We start from the raw sequence: 21,881 nt of genomic DNA on the forward strand, positions 1-21,881 counted from the left end.
CGCTCGCGCAGGCATGCGGCAGAAAATTTTACACGTGTCCAATGCACCGTGCAGCCTCTTTTGTATATCTCAGATAACATCTATGATCCATCGTGTAAGCTCAATTGGCTATTTTCAAAGGGAAAATCGAGGGCTGACCGAGTAGTGGCGTGTGAGAAAAGAGTTGGACAAAAGCTTTTGTGATAACATATATATAATAGCAAAAACTGTATTTTCTTCTTTTTTGACCAGTTCCTAAATATAGAAACATTTTAGGAAGTGAGACGTAAGAAAGTAAAAATTATTCCACCATTTTAGGAGTAAAAGGAATATTGCATGCATGCGTTAGATTTTATACAAAACCCCCTTCTTTTTTTAAAAAGGAAAATTCGAACAGAATTAACGTATTACGATTGTTGTAAAAACAATTGACCGCACTTATTGTAAGCACCAGTGAGCACACTCTATGAGAGACCATCAAGTATATATCAAAGGCTTTTTAAATATCGCCACTTATTGACTTCTCCCTGTAACACATTTCCTATTTTTAAAAATTTCAAAAGTCTAATATTTCAAAGCGATTTTTAATAAGCAATTATGCTATAAAAATTTCCAAAACAAAATTCGTATTGTATTATAAATTCTGAATTAGCGATCGAAGGGATCTTTGCAAACCAACAATCGAAAAGAGCAGGAAAACGAGCGGCAGGGTTGTCCAAGATTAAGTTGCTGCTATATAGATTATTTACTTAAAAATAGCTCTTTTTACAGATGACACAGAAAACCAGGTTTTTCTCCTTGACGCAGATATGTTTTTGAAAATTTGGTTCGTAAATTTGGTTCTTAATTAAGTTGCAGATCGTCCTATAGATTGGCCATTTTATTATGTATATTTTCGTTTGCCGCTAAAATTCATTTTATATAAAAGGAACTTATGGAAAAGCCATTTTCAATTTTAATCTCAAAAAAATATATTTGTTACCTCGTAATTCTTTTTACTTAAATTCAATTAAATTATAATTCATTTTATGAGGTGTATATAATTTCTAAATATTGCCAGTTAATTTTAAAGCTTTTGAAACGCACTGGATGGAGAAGCTCATCCTATCTTACTATCAAGAAATCCTTTTTCATTTTGTTCAGCTAAAAACATTCATACTCATAATATTAAAAAACAATTCAAAGAAAAGAACGTGTATTTTGGCGAAGTTTTGTTTGGAACAAAGGCTGTTTTTCATGTTGGTCAAAAATGAACTTGAGGGGTGTAGAAGGAAAAAGATTGATGTATAATACTTTTGCGTGTTGAACAAGGTATTAGAGGAATGTGTCAGCACGGATGCGGCGCAGTTAGTTGATCGGTTATTGCTTCGCCGTCGCGGCGAGTTCAGAGGTTGGGCTTGGTCGTAAAACATAAAGTTCTTTGGAGAGAGAGAGAGAGAGAGAGAGAGAGAGATATTATACACAAAAAGGGACGGAAGGTAACGACGACTGAGCTCACGCGGAGGGACGAAAATGACTCTCGATCAGCATCACCGCAAAGGCAAGAGAGGCGAGGATGCTCAATAGCCACGCGGAGAGGACAGAGCGAAATATTTTCAATCGTTTTCTCCCTGTGCGATGCTTCATCCTCCTTCTCCTTTACTAAACAACAACAATGATCCAGACAGCCTGCGTGGCGACTTCAAAGGCGGAGCATAAAAAATTATTTAGACATAACAGATAGAAAGGAACAATTTGATTCAAAGTAGAAAAATTGATTCGATTAATTAATTTTTTTTGCATTTAAAAACGTGGTCATAAAGTAATTTGAATCAGGTTTCGTGCAGACACTAAAAAATCGAAATTGCACCAAATTGATACAAATTGCAAATGCCAACTGAGAAAAGATAGTGCCTTTTAAAAGCTGCTTTTGGGCATTGAAAAGTGCCGCGCAACGCAAACAGAATTAAGAGGCTGGACGCGCGGCGAATTATGGTGGCGGCGCACTCGACGATCAAAGAGCGATCGCGAGGGCGTCAATTACGCTCTAATCCCCGGCCAGCAAGCCAAGCAAGCAGTCTATACTGTACACACACACCACATGGAGAGAGAAAGAGCGACGAGATCGATCGGGAAAATCGCCTGGAATTAAGCCCATTACCATTATCGCCGGCCGGGCGGCAAATAAAATGCTCTCGCTCTGCGTTATGCGCGGTCTCGATTTCCACCAAGGCTGCAGCATGATCCTATTATGATAAGTGATCCAATTCATACGCGCAGCTTTCCAGACTGAAAATGCTTCGGAATCAATTGAAATCGTGTAAATCATCAATTTTCTTTTAATTTCTACCTCAATAATGAAGAATATGTGCAACACAAGATTTATTGCTTTTAAATTCTTTATCAATCACTATATACATCCTGTTGAAGAACTTGTATTTTTAGAGTCAGCGAATAATGCAAAAATGCAATCGTGAAAAAACAGAAAAGCGAATAAAGCACTTCACCATGCTTCTTTTGAATGAGTGCACCACGTTAAAAAAACATCCACGTGATTATTAAGATCTAAATTTCTTACTCACGAGTATTATACAGTTTCTCGAAAATGTTGGAATTTTGATAAACCTCTGCTTCATCAAATCATCAATCACAATTTTTGCTGCGATTTCATCCCTTATATTAGATTTTTGTATACAGTTTCAATTCAATTGATGGGGATTACAGAATACACAACACCTCTTCATTTACACTGCTATAAAGTAAATAACATCACGAGTTATTTTATTTTACGACTGTCAACATATATTTTTCAGATTTAAAATGTTGCATTTACATATAATTTATTTTGAGCCGAGATATGGGAATGAGTCGGCGATTCTGCGAATGGCGATAAAACGCGGACCGATATCGAGACGAGATTTACAACCGCTGCCCTTTGTTGCACATTTTCAATTTGCGCTCTCGTCGATCGAAGCGCAGATCGTTCGTGGAATCGCCGGTCGCTTTTTCAATTATTCAATTACGCCTGGCAAGCACACAATAATATGCAGCTCGTCGTAATTGCAGCCATACACACTCGCTTTCACCTCTTCTCTCGTCGGGTCAGATATTTTATCATTTTTTATTCCCCGCCGTCGTCGTCGTATTCCCGCCGCGCGTGAATTATCAGCGCCGTGCACGCGTTGTTTTTTCTAATTCCAAAGATTCCCCTGGCTCGCGCAGAGCCGACTTGTTATTAATCTGCTGAGGTGAGGTCATCGTGACTCGGAGGGTTTATTTTTCTCTTCAATTTGCATTTTAATCGGTGCGTTCGTCTTTTCTCTCTCCCTATTTTTTGTTTTTATAAATACATACCTCTCATTGCCATATACTAATTATTTTTCTAGTTTAAGTAATGAGTTTTGCCAATGTCATGGTCATTCTCTAGAAAGTCGGGTAAAAATAAAGAACTGTGATGCAGCCTATATGAACACATAATAGCATCTCTATAATTATTCTCTTCTTGTAATATTCGAAATATTATTTTTGATTAATTAGAACCAGTTTTCATTCTTTTGTTAATTAAGTAAGCATGTTAAATATTTATTTCCCAGATTAATTATATAATAAATAATTTTGTAAATAATATATACATCAGTCTAAATTAGAATTGATATAATTGGAGATATTGAGCAACAAACAAACTTTTTTTATCAATAATATCTAAACACAGCTCTTTATACTCAATATCGGAAAACTTCAGTATGATGTATATATTGATCCGCCAGATTTGAAGCCTTGATAAACCTAGCAAAATATATTTTTGAAAATCCTTTTCGCCATTAAATTGCTCTCGAAAAATTAAGAAAAATCCAAGAGATTCAAAGAGTGCCGTTTAAATTTCCGGAAAAATCGGCTTCAAAGTTTATATATTGCATTTAAGCGGCGAGACTGTCTCCCCATAGCTCCCTATCTACAATTGAAATATGATTTATTTTGTTCCGGGAAAATCGCCCACCGTCGGGTCAATTGCAACAAATAAAAAATCAAGCGGAATATATCTTTGTTTAACAAATTGACACACTTAAAAACTATAACAAAATCTGATATTTATTGTTAATATTAACCGTTGCTCATTGTAAGAAATATATTGCTGCTTTAATTCCATAAAAAGAAGACTCGATCTACCACAGTGCAATGCCGACATTACATGACAAATCTGAATTAAATTTCAATTAATATAATCATATTTAATTATATATTTGAGCTGAGAAATTAGTCCTTTTTACAGGAGTGAAATAATCACTACTTTTAAAATTTATTAAAAAAAATAGACTTATACATTTTCTCCGTATGCGCACATATACAGTTCAAGAACGAGATTTTGGCGAGCGTCAAGCGAGATAAGATGATGATTTTTGCGCACAACTCGCAGGCGATGGACCCCCTGCGGAGGTGAATTTATCAATTAGGCCGACCGGCTGGGCGCGCGCGTAATAATCGAGTTAAGCAGCCAAATAATTGGTTCGCGCCGCGCAATTAGCGCCGCCGGACCGCCCGTGGGTGCACGACCGGCTGGAAAGAAAGAAAGAAAAGTGCATGCGTGTGGCCCTTTTCGGACAGAAACAAAAAAGAAGGAAGGAAAATGGCACGACGCGTGCGACTCGTGACAAAATCACACACACGACCGCGCGAGAGTCGAAGAGATATTCGTTCGAAATTAGCGTTTTCTCGAGAAACCAGCTGCGGGCGTATTTCTTCTTCCTCCTCTTGTTCATAATAGTAATCCATCTCCCCGGCTCTCTGCTCGTCCCCTTTTGATACTTGAGAGGCAGCTCCGACAGAATTATTATGATAATCGCGCGCGGCCCGCTGTAATATTGGATATTATGAGCATTAAGCTTTCCTCCGACCGCGATTTATGGACGCGCGCAGCTCTCAAAATCGGGTCTGTCTTGCATATACGAAGTTCAATAAAAGCGAAACTGTAGGCAAGATCAAGTAAAATGCACACGTGATTTTTTTGGTCAAATGTTAGTTTATTTTAATTTTTTAGTAAACAAATAATTAAGATAACCTTTAATTACTATTTTTGATCAATAAATTTTTTAATTTAAAAAATAATATGATGTAATTTAATATAATTTAAAATTTTAAGAACAATATTAATATTATTTTACTTACTTTTTTACTTATTTATTTCCCATATTTTTTTTAAATGTATTCAATTATTTTATTACTATAATTAACCACGATACAGATCATTAGTTGAAATAAAATTGTTAACAGATATTACGCTTATAGATCATTTGCTTAAATCTATTCATAATCACATTACAATTACAACTGACTCATAAAGTATGAATATTTTATAATAAAGATGGATTTTAACTTTGGTTCAAACTCTCAATGCCGAATTGAAGTTTGGTGTGACCTCGCGCCCGGAAGAGTCTTTTATTTAACTGCTGCACGGTGGCATTCTGAGCGCGGCAGGACCACTGAAGCGAGCAAAGAAAGCAGAGCAAACAACAAAAAAGAGCGCGGAAAACGCGATTAGATGCACTTATCGGCGTATTCTTCTCGCCTCAGGTCATCGTGGGAAAATCGGCGGCCAAATTCCGGAAAACAAGCCACTGCGGAGGCGAAATCGAAGCACAAAGCACCGAGAAAAATTGTTTGTTTTCGCGTCTCATCCTGCTCCAGAATTTTTCATTCATAAGAAATCGGCGTTCAAAATATGCCTTAAGAAATCAATTTGCGCAAACAAGCAACAATAATTCTTTTCAAATGACGTGGTGCAGCGCTAAAATATAGGCAGTTGACTTTTTAAAGGATTTCTTTCGTGTTACAAATTTTTATTTTCTATGTAGATTAGAGATTTTTTTCTCGATATTCAGTTATTTAAGTAAGTTTAGAACTTGCAGCCAATTTATACATTTGAATATTTTTGTTGGTAAAATTGCAGCAGTCTCTGCGTCTTTTCCATTTTATATATTTTTACCTTGATTTATTTGGTTGAAGTATTTCAACATTTTTAAGTCATTTGGAATTTTTAGACGAAGAGCCATAATTATATGATCTCCATTCAAATTGTCCTGTAATATTTTGGTGGTCTGATCTGTTCCTTATTTTTAATTTTTGACTCTTAAATATTGTAAAGTTTAAATTTGTGACTTGCAATGTTTGTATTAATTTATTTATTTAAAATTGGCGCAAATAATATTGTATTTTTGGTATTTGTAAATTTAAGTGTTTCTTGAGTTGAGAATAATTAAATAAATAAATGAGAGCATAGGAAAAATATTAAATTTAAATATTACGCTGAGGTGCCAATTAAGACTTAACAGTAAAAATGTAAATTCTCCACACTTTTGATTCCATAAGACGTAATAAAATTTTATGATGTAATTTGCACGAAGTGTGAATAAAATAATCAAAAGATCTTACTAATCTTGACCACAGGACAAAATTCTAATAAACTAGAATTCTTATAATATGGAAAAAATCATTTAAGCTTGCAATCCCGTGTGTATGTGCCAATATTTATTACTGATTGTGAGATCAATAACTGTTTTGTCATATAGGGAAAGTTATTTCTTCATGATACTGCAAATAAAAGAAAGTACTCAAACTGAGAGTATCGCCATAAATCAATTATTGCAATTTTCGCTGCCAAAATCTGGTTCACTTCGCCCTCGGCCGCGACAAAATTGAGAGAGAAGAGCCGAGAGGAGACTTGCGGCGCGAGAGAGCTGCACGAGAGACGAGCCGCAAGAAGAGAGAAGGCCACCCAGCTGCATTCCATAAATCAAACGCGCGCCTCACAAAGCAAAGTACATTTGTTATCACGTTCAGTGTTTGAAGTCAGCGCCCGCAGTGCAAAAGAGACACACACACACTCGATCTAACTCCGTTGCACGCAACGGGGACAACGAATAATTCTAAACGGACAGGGCTCTTCAATAGCGAGTCGTCAGCAAAAAAGTGTTTTGTGTTGGGGACTAAAAGACGTGTTTTCCTCCTGAAAAAATGCCACACAAGCTGTTCGCTGATCTGACATAAACGGTTTCAATTTTTTTAGAATGAATAGAGCTGTGAACTCTATACTCTATACACGCTTCAGTTTTATTTTTTAGACTAAAATTTTGCCACATAACATCCAACTCTTTCGTAATTGTTTTGGAGAGAGAAAAATATCGATTATTTTGCTGTTGAATTTAAGATATAAAAATGAGTCATTTAACAATTTTTGGAGTAAGTAAAATTTTTCAAAACTGATTTTCTTTAAGTCTAATTCTGTAAAATATGTCAGCTGTTTTGCATTTTTTTAAATTAAGCTTTACGGCTCAAGTATTTTCAATTTGTGTTTAACAAGAAGCCAAATAATTATTATGTGTATGAAATTGATTTTCCGACTTTTAAACTCTATATGTCTACATATATAAATATAAAGGTGTGCGACGCGAAATTCGAGTGGCGAATCGATTTTTCGATTCAAATAATTGCGTGCACATCATTTTAACCGTGCTGTTTTGCTGACGAGAACGAATCAAGAACTCGTATATCAGAAGGTTCCAAATGATATGCACACAATTCAATCTGCCAGGACCTGTTTGCGAGAGGATGCTCCGCGCATCCCTCGGCCATTAGACGCAAAAGCAAACGCGCATCCATTTCGAATGTCGCGGAAACATCAATTTCGACGCTTAGCTCGTCGCGCTCTTGACCTCATACGTTCTCCTTAATCAATGTAACAAATTATATATCATCTGCTTCAAAATATGATGAGGTATATTTATCTTAATTTATTATAAATTATTAAACGTTTTCGTGCTAAAAATTACTCTGCAAAAATATTTTGTATACATGTATCAATAAATATATTGACGGTAAAAACTTTGCTTTATGATTACTCCTAACGTGTTTTCAATAATTAATTTACAGCAACCGTGACATTTGTAAAAATATCATTTATTGAATTTTAAATTAAAATTTGTGTATTAAAATAAATATTTAATTGAATTTAAACTCTAAAACACGTCATTGTATAAATACAATTTTAAATTATTGTTTAAATTTTGCTTGCAGATTTAATAATTCATTTCTGAAATCATGATCTTGATGCCCAGGAAATGAATTTCCAAAATACTCTATATGGCTTGTTGAAGTGCGACCAATGATTCGTTTATATTTTTCGGCAGAGCGTGCCTGCGTTGTTTGTTTTTGGCTCTTAAGGTGCTAACTACTCGTCGCAAATCTCAATTACGCCGTGGCACCTTTGTTACTTGTGCACGGACGCTAACACGCAGGCAAAATCGAATTTTCCACCGTCGCGGCGTCTATGCACACGTATATACCATTTTTCAAAAAGGCAAAACGATCTCTGCATATGCGCGAACGAGAGGAGAGCAGGAAAAAGCAAGCGCATGGGCAGCTGCAGAAATGCACGATGAGAGAGTTGAGGGGCGTCACGCCTGATTTTCGGCTGAACCGGTCGAATTTGCCACGGCCGTCGCCGACGAAAAGAGCGGCAGCTGCGCCGCCGCGGCCAAATCACCAAAATCGCAGCGTCCGCAGAAGCACCCAAACTGCTCGCTAACGACACTGCGCGAGATCGAATTAATTTGGCGCCGAAAATTCATTTTCCATGCCGCCTTAGCACGTCTCGCGCGAGCCAATTAATTAATTACGCACACCTGTTCCTCCTGCGCCGCGCGCGCCACACCAATTTACAGATAATCTTCGTTGGTTTTCCTTTTCGACGCGCTCTCCATAAATGTGAATCAAAGAGTCTCTCTCTGTTCCATTCTTCCTCCTGCTCCATGCAGCTCTCGAGTGTCGTTTGCTCGTCAATTGGACACACGCGCTCCGCCTGTTTTCGTCTCATTAACAAAAAGGCGCTCGTCTCTTGAGAAAAGATTGCGTTCCAGTACTGCTCTTAAAAGCATGAAGGGACTTAATTCAAAAGGTAAATTGTAAATAAACATTTGATTCGCACGTACTAAAGTGCATAATTTGTAATGAGAGCTACGTAATAAGGAAATTATTACCAAATACTTTACCGTTATTAAATTTTAGCTTAATTTTTTATATATGACATTTCTGTAGAATTATAAACAGCTCGCTCCACACCTCACCGAGCAAGATGCATTTAATTCGTTTAATTCCACTGAAAATTTGATTTTCTTCACATTTAAAGGCGAGTAAGAATTATATATTTCTCTCTTTTCAAAAATTCATGTTTTGACTGTTGTTAATAGTCCTGACCGTTGATAATAAGACCTATATTTAATCAAAACTAATAAGGATAGTAGAGATTATAGAATCCGACCAAATCATAGACAAAAACAATAAAAAAAACAGACGTAAGAAAATAATTTAAATATTTAACATAAGTGCGAATCAGGCAAAAGGTAAAAGATTAGTATCAAATAGCAAACAATGCGATAAGTCAAATTTAACAATCATCAAGATTGATAATGATAAGACAATAAAGCGTACTTCAACTGGGAATCAATGTTGTGCTATAGTCGTTTTTGATGCAACGACACTACTGCAAAAGAATGCTGGTCCTATATTATATCTTAGCTCTCAGCTTCCTGGCATTTTCAAGCGGAATTGAAATCAAGCCTGATTGCACCACTTTTGGCAAGTAGAATTTTGACATCAGCCTTGAATTAATTATCAAGTTTCCAATCTCAGGAGAGCATTTGAATTTGACGAATTTGGAAACTGGAGTGTACGCTGTGCGCAAAGACTTGGTTTGAATAATACCTCACCAAAAATGCTTCTTTTTTTATATTAGACTTATCCTTTTTCAGTTCAACTGGGACAACGTGAACTCTTTCTGTGCGTCGCATGACTTGCAGGCGATCACGCTGAACTCGCAGCTCGAATTTAATCTTATCTCGGCGCAACTGAGTGGTACTTCGCATATATAATATATGGCAATTAAGTTGATTTGTCAGTAGAAATTAAGCTATTTATTTTCCATGTTTCTGCAGAAAAGGTTCCAGCTAATGGCTACCCCTCATGAATTAGGGCTACAAAACAGTATACATATAGCCGGAATTTCTATAGATGTATGGAAAAATAAAACAGCTCGCTCCATACACCGAGAGGATGCTGCAATTAATTTCTTCTGACAATTATGACAACCTCGCGTGTATCTGTCTTCATTTGGTATCTGCCAAGATGATAATTTGTATTTTTTATTTATGTTTAAATTAACGGAAAACAGCCGAGTTTTGGACGTCAGCTCGTTATGAGTCGGGCGAATTCGTTTGGGCTGAAAACTCCGTACTCCTGCCGATCAACTCAACCTTGTGGGCCGACGCCGAACCGGACGATTTCCTCACCTCCAACAGGGCCTGCGTGAAAGCGTCGCCAGAGTTGAAACTGTTCGACGACGACTGCAGACGGCCTCTTTGGTTTGCCTGCGAAATGCCGGAATCCTGCTACGTTTGAAATTTTTGTGAATAAATCTGACTAGATTGATTCATTGAGTCCGATGTGCGTCATTAATAACAAAAATTGCTACGAGGAAAATGCATTTGCTCGCCTCGTAATAATCAGATCAACATGCGGGGATGAAATGTCGTTGGCGACACGAACAATGATTTTTCTAGGCCCAATTACACATCATCCCTCGGCGTGGCACACATATATTTCTCCCCTATTCAAACAGAAGCTCTCTCGGCAGTAAAAAGCAGCACAGAGAAGGAGAAGAAGTAGCCGCAATCACAGCCCCTTTGCCGGCGAATATGTTTTATTCATTCGGCCTGTCGGTCGGTGGGTCGGTCGGCAGCACCAGCGCGGTTCCGGCGAATTAGCGCGCGCGACATTTTCCCAGCGCAGCTGCCGACGTCCCATTCAATTAGTCGGTCACGCCGATTAGCCAGCTGCGACCCGGCGAAAATAAAACTCGAAACGGCCCCCCGGACGAAGCCCCTCCCCCTTTGAAAAAGTGCCCCCTCGAAAAAGACTACGGCAAAAAAGTCAGACAGCAACTCACAAAAACTGCAATGCTCATTTTATTACTACTATGACGAATATTTTTTTCGTTCGAAGCTGTTTAAAATGTTATAAATTAACATAAAAAATGTTGAAATTTAAAAAATTAGGCTTCGTGAATCTAAATTTTATTTACATAAAATGGAGATTTTAAACAAATGAATCCAGGGAAGTAAATTATGCAACCAGCGCATCGCGGGAGCTACCCAGGTTGCTTTATATCGTTCCTCTAACTTACAACTAAATTTATGTTCATAATATATTAAAAATTTATTCAAATGATCATCAAAGTGATGAAAAAATAATTCATCTTCATGGACGTAACAAGTATGATTAATAATTCTGAGGAGCAATTTTTCTTTTAAATCTCTAGTGTCCCATATTCGATCTCCATAGTCTATAAAGCTGCACCGTTTTATAAAAGTGTGAACTCGTTTCCTGAGCGGAGAACCTTTGGAGAACGGTGCTTGGGAGTTCGGTTACAGCGTGTGGGACTGCAGGGCAGCCGAGCAAGGGGGAGGGCCGTGGAGCGGCCGGGGGACCGCTAGGCCCGGCCCCCGAGCAACGGCCGGCCGCCCACCGCGACGCAGCCGCCGCTCCGTGCCGCAGCAGTCACCGACCGGCAGGCCTCATGTTCGCTGGATATCCCTTTCAAGGTACCTGATTTTCTCCTTTCAATGCCGACGAGATTCTTCGCTATTTATGATGCCGTGTATTTTGACCTCTCTGCTTTCTTCTATGCGATTTTTTCTTTTTTTTTAATTATTGCCTCAATATACGGTGGAAAATTGCTTGAAAGTTAATATGTAAATTATTCATCTTGTGCATGATTTGATCAAAAACTAAATTTTGCAATAAATTTTTAAAAATCCCAAAAAAATAATTTCAAATTTCAGGCAAAGATAACTTTTTTGCAAAAATTTTCTTTTTAAGGGTATAAGGGCATGCGGCGATCGATCGCTCATACTTTTTGCGCATCCGCGACTAATGCTGCGTGGTATGACCGCGGGCTATCCGAGCCTGTGTTTTGATTTGCATAATTAATTGGTCGTTTCATTAGCGTGCCTAACGAGCGTGACACATTCTTGAAATTAAGTAATAACACGCACCGCGCGCGAGCCAGAGAGTGCTGAAAGCCGCGGACACACACTTGCTGTGCGCACCGCCAATTTTAGAGGCAAACGAAAAACCACAAAATACGCCCAACGAACGCTGATAAAAAGCTATACACGCTTTTTTCCTTTTTCTTCTGCTGACGAACTGAGAAAACCGCTCATTTAAGTCTCCACGCGGACAACTCTCTGCACCGCACTGTATATATAATTAAATATTGGTAAAAATAAATTTTTATTACTCATTAATGCTTAATAAATGTCATTAGAAGGTTATCAACATGGATGTTTTGTTTGTTTTCAATCGTTATTTGAGACTTTTGTGCTCGTAATGCGGTGTTTTGATGCTTTTGTTGTATGATTAATTTTTTATAATTTTAGTTTCAAGAGTTAAACCGTTTTGCTTTCACACGGAAAGGTCTTTTGCTATAAAGGAATAAAAAATTGTTCATTGCTATAAACTTCTCTTTCCAATTTGGTTTTTTCCTAGATTCTGTGAAGAAAGTTTGACTAACAGTTCTGCTCTAAATAATCTGCAAAATACAGTCAAACAAATTTGCCATTGTTGATGATTTTGCGGGGAATTTTGAGCACTCGTCTTCTGTCAGTATAGTGCAATACAAAAAGTAGAGTGTATTGAATTCTCCTTTTCGAACTCAACAAAATGAACACCAAACTTGAGATCATCGATCAAAGTTATATTACAGGCAGGTCAAAACAGGCCATTTTCTGATTTTTTTTGTGTTTCTCACACCTTATAAACCTGAGATTTAAACAAAAACTATCTCAATAAAGAAGTCCTAACTCGTTTAATAATTTCAGTGCATCGTTTTTCATCAACTCCACTTTGAAACCTTTGGCAAAAACACGAATTTAGTCGATGTTCAAAATGTAAAATCTCGACCAAACCACAAACCGTTCTGCTCGTTAAGTCTCGACTTCCTCCAGTTTTGGAATTTCTGATCCAAAATTAATAATTTTCACATTTAATTTTGCACAAACAAAAGAGAGTCTAGTTATTTTAGTCCGATGCAAAACGCAAAATGTGTCGACATAAATTAAACCCAACCTGAAGGTAAAAAATGTTTCCACAGGCGAATTTGCCAATTAATTTCCGTGCTCATTCGTATAATACAACGCTTGAAAAAGGGCGTCAGGCGCACGCCACTCTCCGCTTTGAGAGCATTTTACATCATCGATGAGAACGCAGGCAAAAGAGCAGCTCATGCGCGTCACTCAAAAGCGTGATTTTCGTTCTTTTATTGCTCGCCGCCGCAGCGTGCGCGCGACCAAAGATATCGCATGAAGAGAAGAAAATTATGCTCAAAAGTGTGTGTGCCGCGCAGTCTGTGTACAGTATTTACCGAATTCTCCATGCATCACGTGAGACGATTTTCTCCTTCCTTCGGTGTGTGTGTGTGTGTGTGTGTGTGCACGCGGCGGATTTTAAAGGGAAAGATGATCTCATGCACCACGACAGCTCTGTCCATGTGGATCGAGTGTTGTTTTCCGCGGGTTTTCTGCAAGTTTTCACCGCGTGGCCAAAATTATTAAAAGCTGCTACAAGCTTTCTATTTCTCCAGCTCGCGCGCGACCCGAGTTAAGCGAAAGAATTATTCTCCCATTGAAAAGAGGCGTGCCCGTCGATTTGAAAATTAATATACGCGCTGCAGACGCCCCGAAACGCCTTTTTTGGCCTGCTCAAGTCGCGCTAAGGTGTCTCTCCCGACTTTTGACTCTCGAGTTCATTTGCATAATTATTGGACCGCGATTTACTTTTCGTCGGATTCGATTCGCCGATGAGTAATCGCGCGCAATTTAAGTTGACACCCGCAGCCGTAATTGCATTTTTTTTTCAAATAGTAGTTATGTGTTTTACAGCTCAAAAAAGGCTGTCTGCCTGCGCAGGTATAATTTTAGTTTTCAAGAGTCGCCCACACAAAGTGTAGAGCAAATTAACTTTAAATCTAAATTAAACGGGTGACGAAAATGAGAGGTTCTTTATTGGTCCAAGAAGTCCTTCTGGCGAAAAAATCTCATTATTTTTGTTAAGGCAGACTGTAATGCTCACCGCTTAATTAGCAAACAAATTTAGGATCCAGTTATATCGGAATATAAACGGTTCTCCGGATAAATTGTTGCTTTTACCCAATTTAATAGAAACTAGAAGAAAATGTTATTTTCCTAGATTGTGCAGTGTGCAGATATAAAACATAATTTCAGAATTACAAAACCAAAAATCTAATAGCCAGGATTATTATATTCAATTGCATCGTTCAATGGATCGCGTGCAGAAGCAATCGATATCAAGCGTATAAAAAACGTGGCAAGCATTTAGCGAGTTCTTTGATAAAATAGAGAGAATCTTGGGTTAATAAACTCCCTTGCGCATATTGTTCTCAACTTTATTAAGTTAACTCGAGAAGATACAAAAAATGATAATAAATTGAATTTATTCTTTGTTTTGGCCGGATTTAATAAAAAAAGTCACTCTACGAATTTCTTCGACTCATTTTTGTATGGTGGATTCTTTTTATCGGTGTTGCAGGTCAGGGCCGGGTGAACCAGCTGGGGGGTGTGTTCATCAACGGGCGTCCGCTTCCGAACCATATTAGACTAAAGATCGTCGAGCTTGCGGCGGCCGGGGTGCGTCCATGCGTCATCTCGCGGCAGTTACGCGTTTCGCACGGCTGCGTGTCCAAGATTCTGAACCGCTACCAGGAGACGGGCTCCATTCGGCCGGGCGTGATCGGCGGCAGCAAACCCAGGGTGGCCACCCCCGAGGTCGAGCGCCGCATCGACCAGTACAAGAGGGACGCACCCGGAATCTTCTCCTGGGAGATCAGGGAGCGCCTGATCAAGGTGAGTGCCCTTCCGCTTCCCTCCCTCTTGCCAATTGACGGGTAAACGAACAGGAATCTGCCGCTGCTGCTGCTGCTGTCGGCGGACAGGAGGGTGTCTGCGAAAGGATTGGGGTGCCGTCCGTCTCCTCCATCAGCCGCGTGCTCAGGGGCCGAACCAGACCGGACGACGACCCTAAAAAGGACCACAGCATTGATGGAATCTTAGGAGGTCAGTTTGCCTATCTCTTCTTTCTTGCATGCTGATTCTTAATTACGCAAGGCACTGCAATATATATAAATTTTACAAGTCTATCTAAAGGCTTTGAAAGGGTGATTTTTACACGCGCGATCTAAATCATTTGTCGCTTATTCAGAGCCTTTTATTCGTCTTCGATACGAATGGTTTTTGCCATTCTTTCATGTATTTAAACCATACTTAAAACCATCTAAATCTGCCTAAACCTTCAAATCGTTTCGTACAAAAGTGCAATATATAGAGAAAATTTTCTGAAATTTAAATTTAAGAAGGGGTTTCAACCCAAAAATTAATCTTTTAATTTTTTCTCATCCTAAAAGGTTGTTTCTTCAATATATAAATGAAAAGTCCGTTTCGTGTAAATTTTTAGACCTATTAAGTCATTTTTTATGCATTGGGAAATGTGTTAAACAGAGCGTCTAAATAACTCACAAACCTTATATGTGAATTTTAAAAATTGTCTAAATCAAAGTGGCAATATGAACTAGTGTTTCATATGATTTTGCAACAATGATCTTCTTGCACAATTTCTAAATTTCACTTTTCCTATAACCGTTCATGCAAATTGAAAACATTTGAATGGCGAAAGGTTTCTTGTACATCTGTCAAATAATTCTAAGAATATCATGAAGGCATAAGGAAAGAAGCAGGGGAAAATGGAGCTAACGGATAAGCAATTCTATTTAAGGAAATTTTTACAAGCGTTAAAAAACCATAAAGAAATTTCTTTTTAATCTTTAGTTTTAATTAATTAATATCTCAAAAATAGCAATTTGACAATGAAATTCATCACAAAATTACCTTTACTATATATTGAACTGCTGGTTAAGATTGCAGTTTTATTTTTCTTATCATTTATTTACAATTCAATTTGCTTGGCTGAAGCAATGTGCGTTTTGGTTCTTGCCGTGAAGTTATGTATAGCAGAGAATTGAAAGAATAAAAATGACTGCCATTGTATTAAGTCGCAAACAATTGTTCTGCTTAAACGGCATTTTCGCGGCTGACAAATTATAGCTCTGCGTGTGGCCGGCCTAATTAAAACACGACGCACGCCCGGTCCAAATATCTAATTAAATGGCCTCAGGCACAATTCTCATTTCTCGCGTTGGAGAAGAAGGCTTTTGTGCGTGTAGCTTACTTTTATCTCGCCCGCATCGCCGCATCAAATGAATGAATGTAAGAGGAGCGCCGCCGCTATTTCCATTTTAAAATATATTTACTAGTAGCTTATTTTATTCTATTGCTTAAGGGAAGTGACAGAAATCCGTCTGATCTGCTTGTAGATTATGTGATAGGAATTATTCTTGTCAATTTAATATTTAAATACTGAAATAAACGTATTAACCAGCAGAGAAATATCGATTTTCGTATTTTTAAAACAAACTAAACGGACCGAATGATCCCACGAAAGGACTGAAAAGTTCCGCGAATTGACCAAATGGTCAGAACAGAGTGGTCCGGCGAAATGTTCGGTCCTACGTGGGACTATTTAATCCCACGATCGACCGGATGGTCCATTCAAAAAAATAATTTAGTCCATTATCAAATCAACGCTGAAATTTTCGATCCGATCGGACCGAAATTTTTCGACTGGGGAAGGAACTTATTCTAAACGTGTAAAACTCTCGCATAACGACTTAAATTAGGCTAAACATGAACTAATAACATATGACATATATAGGGTAAATTTAGTTCATTCAAAAAACTCATAATATTAGTAGATCTTAACTTTTATCTTTTTAACTGACATCAACTAAATATATCTTTAAAACTTAGTGGATTTGAATGCTCATTTCGATTTTACTTGAATTAATAAAATCTAAATGAGTGCATAACATCCTGTAAACACAAAAAGCATATTTTTCACATCCCTGTGGACCAGGAATCAAATTTTGTCATGATTTGTTAGAAGCGAGACGGTGGTTTTGAAATTAGGCGTAATTGACACGCGCGCTCTCGATCCTCTCGTTTAAAAGCTGCGTGGAGCAATTTAACGCGCTGTATTTACTTAGCATCACCTTATCTGCCACTTTTAATCTAAATCAGAAGCCGACCTGAGAGTGAGTGAGAGAGAGAGCACCTGACACGTTTGATGCATAATCCGCATTCGCCATGCCGAGGTGCGAATCGCCGCCGACGCTTTGTCAATGAGCAAACAAATCGCATCATCCCTTTGAGACGCACTTTCAAAGGGCAAAAGCCGCCGAAGCGTCGGAAAAGGAGGATTTAACTCGCTAAACCTTCGTGTTTTATTACCTGCTGCCTGAATACATTTATTGGCTGCTTTTAGAACAGCGAGGGGACAAAAATACACGCTCGTAAAACGTGTTGCGATTTGACGCTTTTGTATATCTGCAGACGACAGCCAAATTATTTTATTGTTTTTCCAGGAAGGGAATATTGTGGTTTGACGATAATTTTCTGAGCCTGCTGACAGGGAATATATTTATGACTGCTTTTCAAATATTTAAATACATAACGCATTATAACATAAAAATTCCAGTATTTGTTATTGAATTCCTATAAATTCTCAATTATTGTTTAAACCTTATGGCTATCGCAAGAAAAAATATTTAAATTTTAAACATGTTTTTTTTCAAAAAGCTAGACATGTATTAAGCGTCTTATTAAAAGATTGAAAATACTCAATAATTTAACTAATTTATTTGAAATAGAATTAAAAAATTAAAGCTACTTATTGTGATTTTAATAATAACGTAAATTAACACCAGTAAAAGCTCCACATTGTGAGTTTAACTGCAGGATTGCAGACTTAAATGACCGGATTTATAATTAAGAAAGAAATGAATTGGGAAAAATTCTTTTGTAATATCCGCTTTGCGAGAATATTAATTTTATGATGCGTAGTAATTTTATGTATGCTTCAATAATCAATTGTTTCTTTTTGGGCTTGCCATCTTGGCTATAAATCCACACAGTTGTGTATAATTGACCTCTTAAATTGATAAATTGTTTGCTTCCTAAAATTTTCACATCATATAAATATGTATGTATATACACACACACACACACACACACACATATATATATATATATATATATATATATATATATATATATATATATATATATATATATATATATATATATATATATATATAGTATCTGTAATTCAAATATCGAGACAACTAAATTACCCGCAATTCCCGATTTGCAAAAGCCCAAAAAGGGCATAGAGACACAGACAAGCCCTGCTCTCTGTCTTATTGGTTGGACACTAAAAACAACAAATAATAATAAATTTGAAGGATAACAAAAAGCTCTTCCATTATTCATCCATTTAAAAAGCAAACAAGGCCAGATAATATCCAATTAAGAATCATTTTGCATATTATATTTATTTCAAATAATTGACTCGCGTCAAATTGGATCCCCGCTCATTTGCGTGAGACGCAGCTTCCTTTTAGATAGTTTGGGGATTAAAGGAGGCGCAGGTTAATCCCTGTTGATAAATGGTTTCATTTTCAAGAGCTGTCGGCCGCTCGACACGCAAGAAAAACGAGAGGCGCAGATGAATAATTCATCAGCACAAAAGCCAAAAGTGAATCTCAAAGAAATGCGCCGCAGTCAGGTACATTAATGATAATTATTCCATTTGTTATTACCATCAGCAACTAATTTGTTAATTCGGAAAACTAATGACATTAAAGTTGTTAAATGGAAAGAAATTTTACGTTTGATTTTTATTAATAACGCAATTTCTTTAATAAATTACACAGTTCAAAATGAGTAATCTTTGGATGTCAAAGTTCTAAATGTATATTCTCGCGATTTTAACCAATAAAGGTTTAAAGGATCTCCACAAACCTTTAAATTAATTAACCAGGCTCCCTGATAAGTGTTTCACTGTATATGATTATAGTTAAATATTGGCTGCAAATTTTAAGGAATACTATGAACTTCCATAAAATTTTCTCGTAAAAAATGAGCCTTTATTTCATTCATAAATGCCACCAAAGACGCGTTGACTTGGTCACACAAGTGACGCTGAAAGCGACCATTCACTGTCGGATTGGAGCAACAAAAGCACAGACTTTTCTCCAGGAATTCGGCTGCTTATACCCGGAAGCAGCGATTTGCGGGTCCGATTAGTAGGTGCGAACGAGGAGGAATTAGTGTAATGCAGGGCCTCGGGGGTCGTAAATCACGGCCGGCTTAGCCAGGGGGGTCCTTGTGCGGCGCGGGCCGTCGACAGGCACCGGGCCGCCGGACCACCCGCTGCACACCTTTGGCGGCACCTTTGAGCCGCTGCCGCCGCTTTTGTCCAACCTGGCATCTCAGCAATGTGTGAATGAAAATCCCAAATCCAATGCGCGTGATTGACTGCCCGCATTGTTGCGGTAGCGCGCATTGTTGCCGCCGCGCGCTGCGTGTGGGGCGCCCCTTTGTCTGTCCCTCTTGACTTCTGCGGCTGTCCTCCTCGTTCTCACCCAGACGCAGACAAGCACAAAACACGCAAACATTGATGTTATTACATTTGTGCCTAATGGAGCTGGAAAAGTATAAAATCCCTCTTTTTGTGGTGCAGGTCGTCGTCAACATCTGAGGAAGATCTCTTTGACACAAACATCGATTTTATTGTATTTTAGCAGAAAATCGGCTTAGAAAAGCTTTCAAAATTCTTGAAAGGGTTGTTTATAGCGGTCTCAGCCAGCCGCGCTGCACCGCACCAGCCGGAACATTTTGGGTCACGTGGGTAGCCGCCAGCCGCCGTGAATCTGGCTAAGCTGCGCCAGCCACCGGTAAAAAAGGAACTAAAATGAAAAAGCGCAGGAGAAATTATGTCTTCTGGCCCTTCAGATCGTTAAGCACTGTCAAACTTCACGTTTTAAATATTGTCAGCCGCGCCAGCCGGTGGTGAAAATGGCCAGCCTCCGCCGCCAGGTAGAAAATTCGGTTAGGCCAATCAGGCACCTCCTTAATTCTCGCGGCTGAGACCTCTAGTTAATAATTAAATTCGTTAAATTCATACCATAGACATTTTTAATAAAGTATTTAATCAAACGCTGATCAAACGGATTAAAAATTGTTTTTTAATGAATAGAAATCAGCTTAAATTATACATTTGTAATATTTGTATGCGTCATGCATACCAAATGAAGTTAAATCTGAAACCACGCTTAGTGTTTTCACTATATATGTTTGAAATGACTTAGAAGCTGTCTAAAACTTATGTCGCCTTTTAACTGGGGCGGGTTCATCGATATTTTATAAAAAGTGCTGATTTAGTTAATTCAGATGAAAGGAGTTTCGAGACAATTTCCTAGATTTTTTATTTTGCCTGAACAAATCTTGAAGATTAATGGCTTGGAGGAAGCCCAGTCCAAAAAAAAGACCTCTTTAAAATGTTTAATAAAATCTATCAATTTAAAAAAATCTCGTTTATATCGGTACATTTTTACCATTTGTCTGTGAACCGAAATTCGCGTAAATTAAAAAAAAAAATACCATTTTTAAAGCTCCGTCTTTATGTATATTATGTGTCGTTAAAATCAAGTAAATAGAATAGGAAAAATTCGACCGAGAACTTGGTTCATATATATAGGGCAAATTAGTATTTTTTAACTGTTGATCCTTATCGTTCAAAAAGAAAAAAAATCCTGCACTAGTTTCGGCAGCAGTAGATTGCAGTCCTAATTCATCAATTTCCCTTCCCGTCTAAGGGTCGTGGATTATAGACAAACGCTTTTTTCGCTGGGAAGAAATTCAACTGTATAAATGCAATTTGAACTTAAAATCTTATTTGTTAGCTCTTAAAGTCAATCGTTAACCCTCCTTAAAAACAACAATGAAAAGACATTTTGTTTGTAACACGCTAGCAATTTATTTTCTAGGTCGCGCGTTTGGCTCCGATTCAGACACTGAGAGCGAGCCGGGCATCCAGCTGAAGAGGAAAACCCGCCGAAGTCGGACGACCTTCTCGTCAGAGCAACTCGAGGCCCTGGAAAGGGCGTTCGAGCGCACCCAGTACCCTGACGTCTACACCAGGGAGGAGTTGGCACAGCGCACGCGGCTGACCGAGGCGCGCGTCCAAGTGTGGTTCTCCAACCGCAGAGCCAGATGGCGCAAACAGGCCGGACCTTCACACCAGGGTCCTGCACCCTTCAGCCCCCTGCCCCTGGGACCCTACGCTTCGCACCAGTACGCCACCGCGGACAACACGCCCCTGGCTCACGGTAAATTTAAAAAAATTTATTACAAAATTAAACTTTTTATACAGACTATGCTTAATATAGTTCTAGCCATGACATTATTTAAAATCATTTTCAAAAAATCTGAGAAGAGATCAGAGAATATAATTTCACTTGAGAATAGTTAAATTACAAAAGAAAATTCAGAGATTTTTATGTTAAATTGTTCTAGAGAATGAAGTCCAATATATTTATTCAAATTATTTTCAATTGGAATTTTTGTGTCCAAGTAGGTTCATCAGCTGCGTGGTTGTTGCCTCATCAGACGTCCGCAGGCGGCTTCGGGGGTGGCTACCCCTCGGAGAGTTCAAAGGCGTCGTGTCTCGTGGCGGCGGCAGCGTCCTCGGGCGGCGCCGGCGCCGACTACCTGCCGCCGGCGCCGCCAGATGCGGCAGCGGCCGGTTGGCCAAGTTCCACGCCCGAGCAACAGTGGCCTGCCTATGACAACTATTCTACACCGACGGGGTGAGTTTGCACCAGAGCTATTCAATTTGCCTGCGGTGTT

The 21,881-nt window shown here is 38.4% G+C and overlaps 2 protein-coding genes across 3 annotated transcripts in view; both read left to right on the forward strand.

Annotated features, from left to right (window-relative positions):
* LOC135940387 (protein gooseberry-neuro-like) overlaps positions 1 to 21,881 on the forward strand; it is a 33,734-nt gene extending 11,853 nt beyond the window's left edge. Inside the window, exons 1-5 of one of the 2 annotated variants that reach the window (XM_065485255.1) lie at positions 11,566 to 11,606; positions 14,611 to 14,924; positions 14,978 to 15,134; positions 21,020 to 21,361; positions 21,610 to 21,881. In XM_065485255.1, the coding sequence (XP_065341327.1) occupies positions 11,582 to 11,606; positions 14,611 to 14,924; positions 14,978 to 15,134; positions 21,020 to 21,361; positions 21,610 to 21,845 (1,074 nt within the window). In that variant the 5' untranslated portion in view covers positions 11,566 to 11,581 and the 3' untranslated portion in view covers positions 21,846 to 21,881. Of the gene's footprint in view, positions 1 to 11,565; positions 11,607 to 14,610; positions 14,925 to 14,977; positions 15,135 to 21,019; positions 21,362 to 21,609 lie in introns of those variants that run through there. The other variant, XM_065485254.1, reaches the window with a different exon arrangement.
* LOC135940518 (P-selectin-like) lies at positions 1,302 to 10,447 on the forward strand. Its single transcript, XM_065485438.1, has 4 exons — positions 1,302 to 1,325; positions 9,627 to 9,698; positions 9,759 to 9,861; positions 10,178 to 10,447. The coding sequence occupies exons 1-4, from the start codon at positions 1,302 to 1,304 to the stop codon at positions 10,402 to 10,404; spliced, it is 426 nt and encodes a 141-aa protein (XP_065341510.1). The 3' UTR covers positions 10,405 to 10,447.

Source organism: Cloeon dipterum, chromosome 3, assembly GCF_949628265.1.
Source record: "Cloeon dipterum chromosome 3, ieCloDipt1.1, whole genome shotgun sequence".
Classification (NCBI taxonomy): domain Eukaryota; kingdom Metazoa; phylum Arthropoda; class Insecta; order Ephemeroptera; family Baetidae; genus Cloeon; species Cloeon dipterum.

What these genes read in the sequence shown, in the direction of transcription:
- LOC135940518 (XM_065485438.1), top strand. Translation starts at nt 1,302, where the DNA reads ATGTGTCAGCACGGATGCGGCGCA. An exon ending in GTCAGCACGGATGCGGCGCA is followed by an intron (nt 1,326 to 9,626) that starts GTTAGTTGATCG and finishes TTAATTATCAAG; the next exon opens with TTTCCAATCTCAGGAGAGCA. An exon ending in ACGCTGTGCGCAAAGACTTG is followed by an intron (nt 9,699 to 9,758) that starts GTTTGAATAATA and finishes ATCCTTTTTCAG; the next exon opens with TTCAACTGGGACAACGTGAA.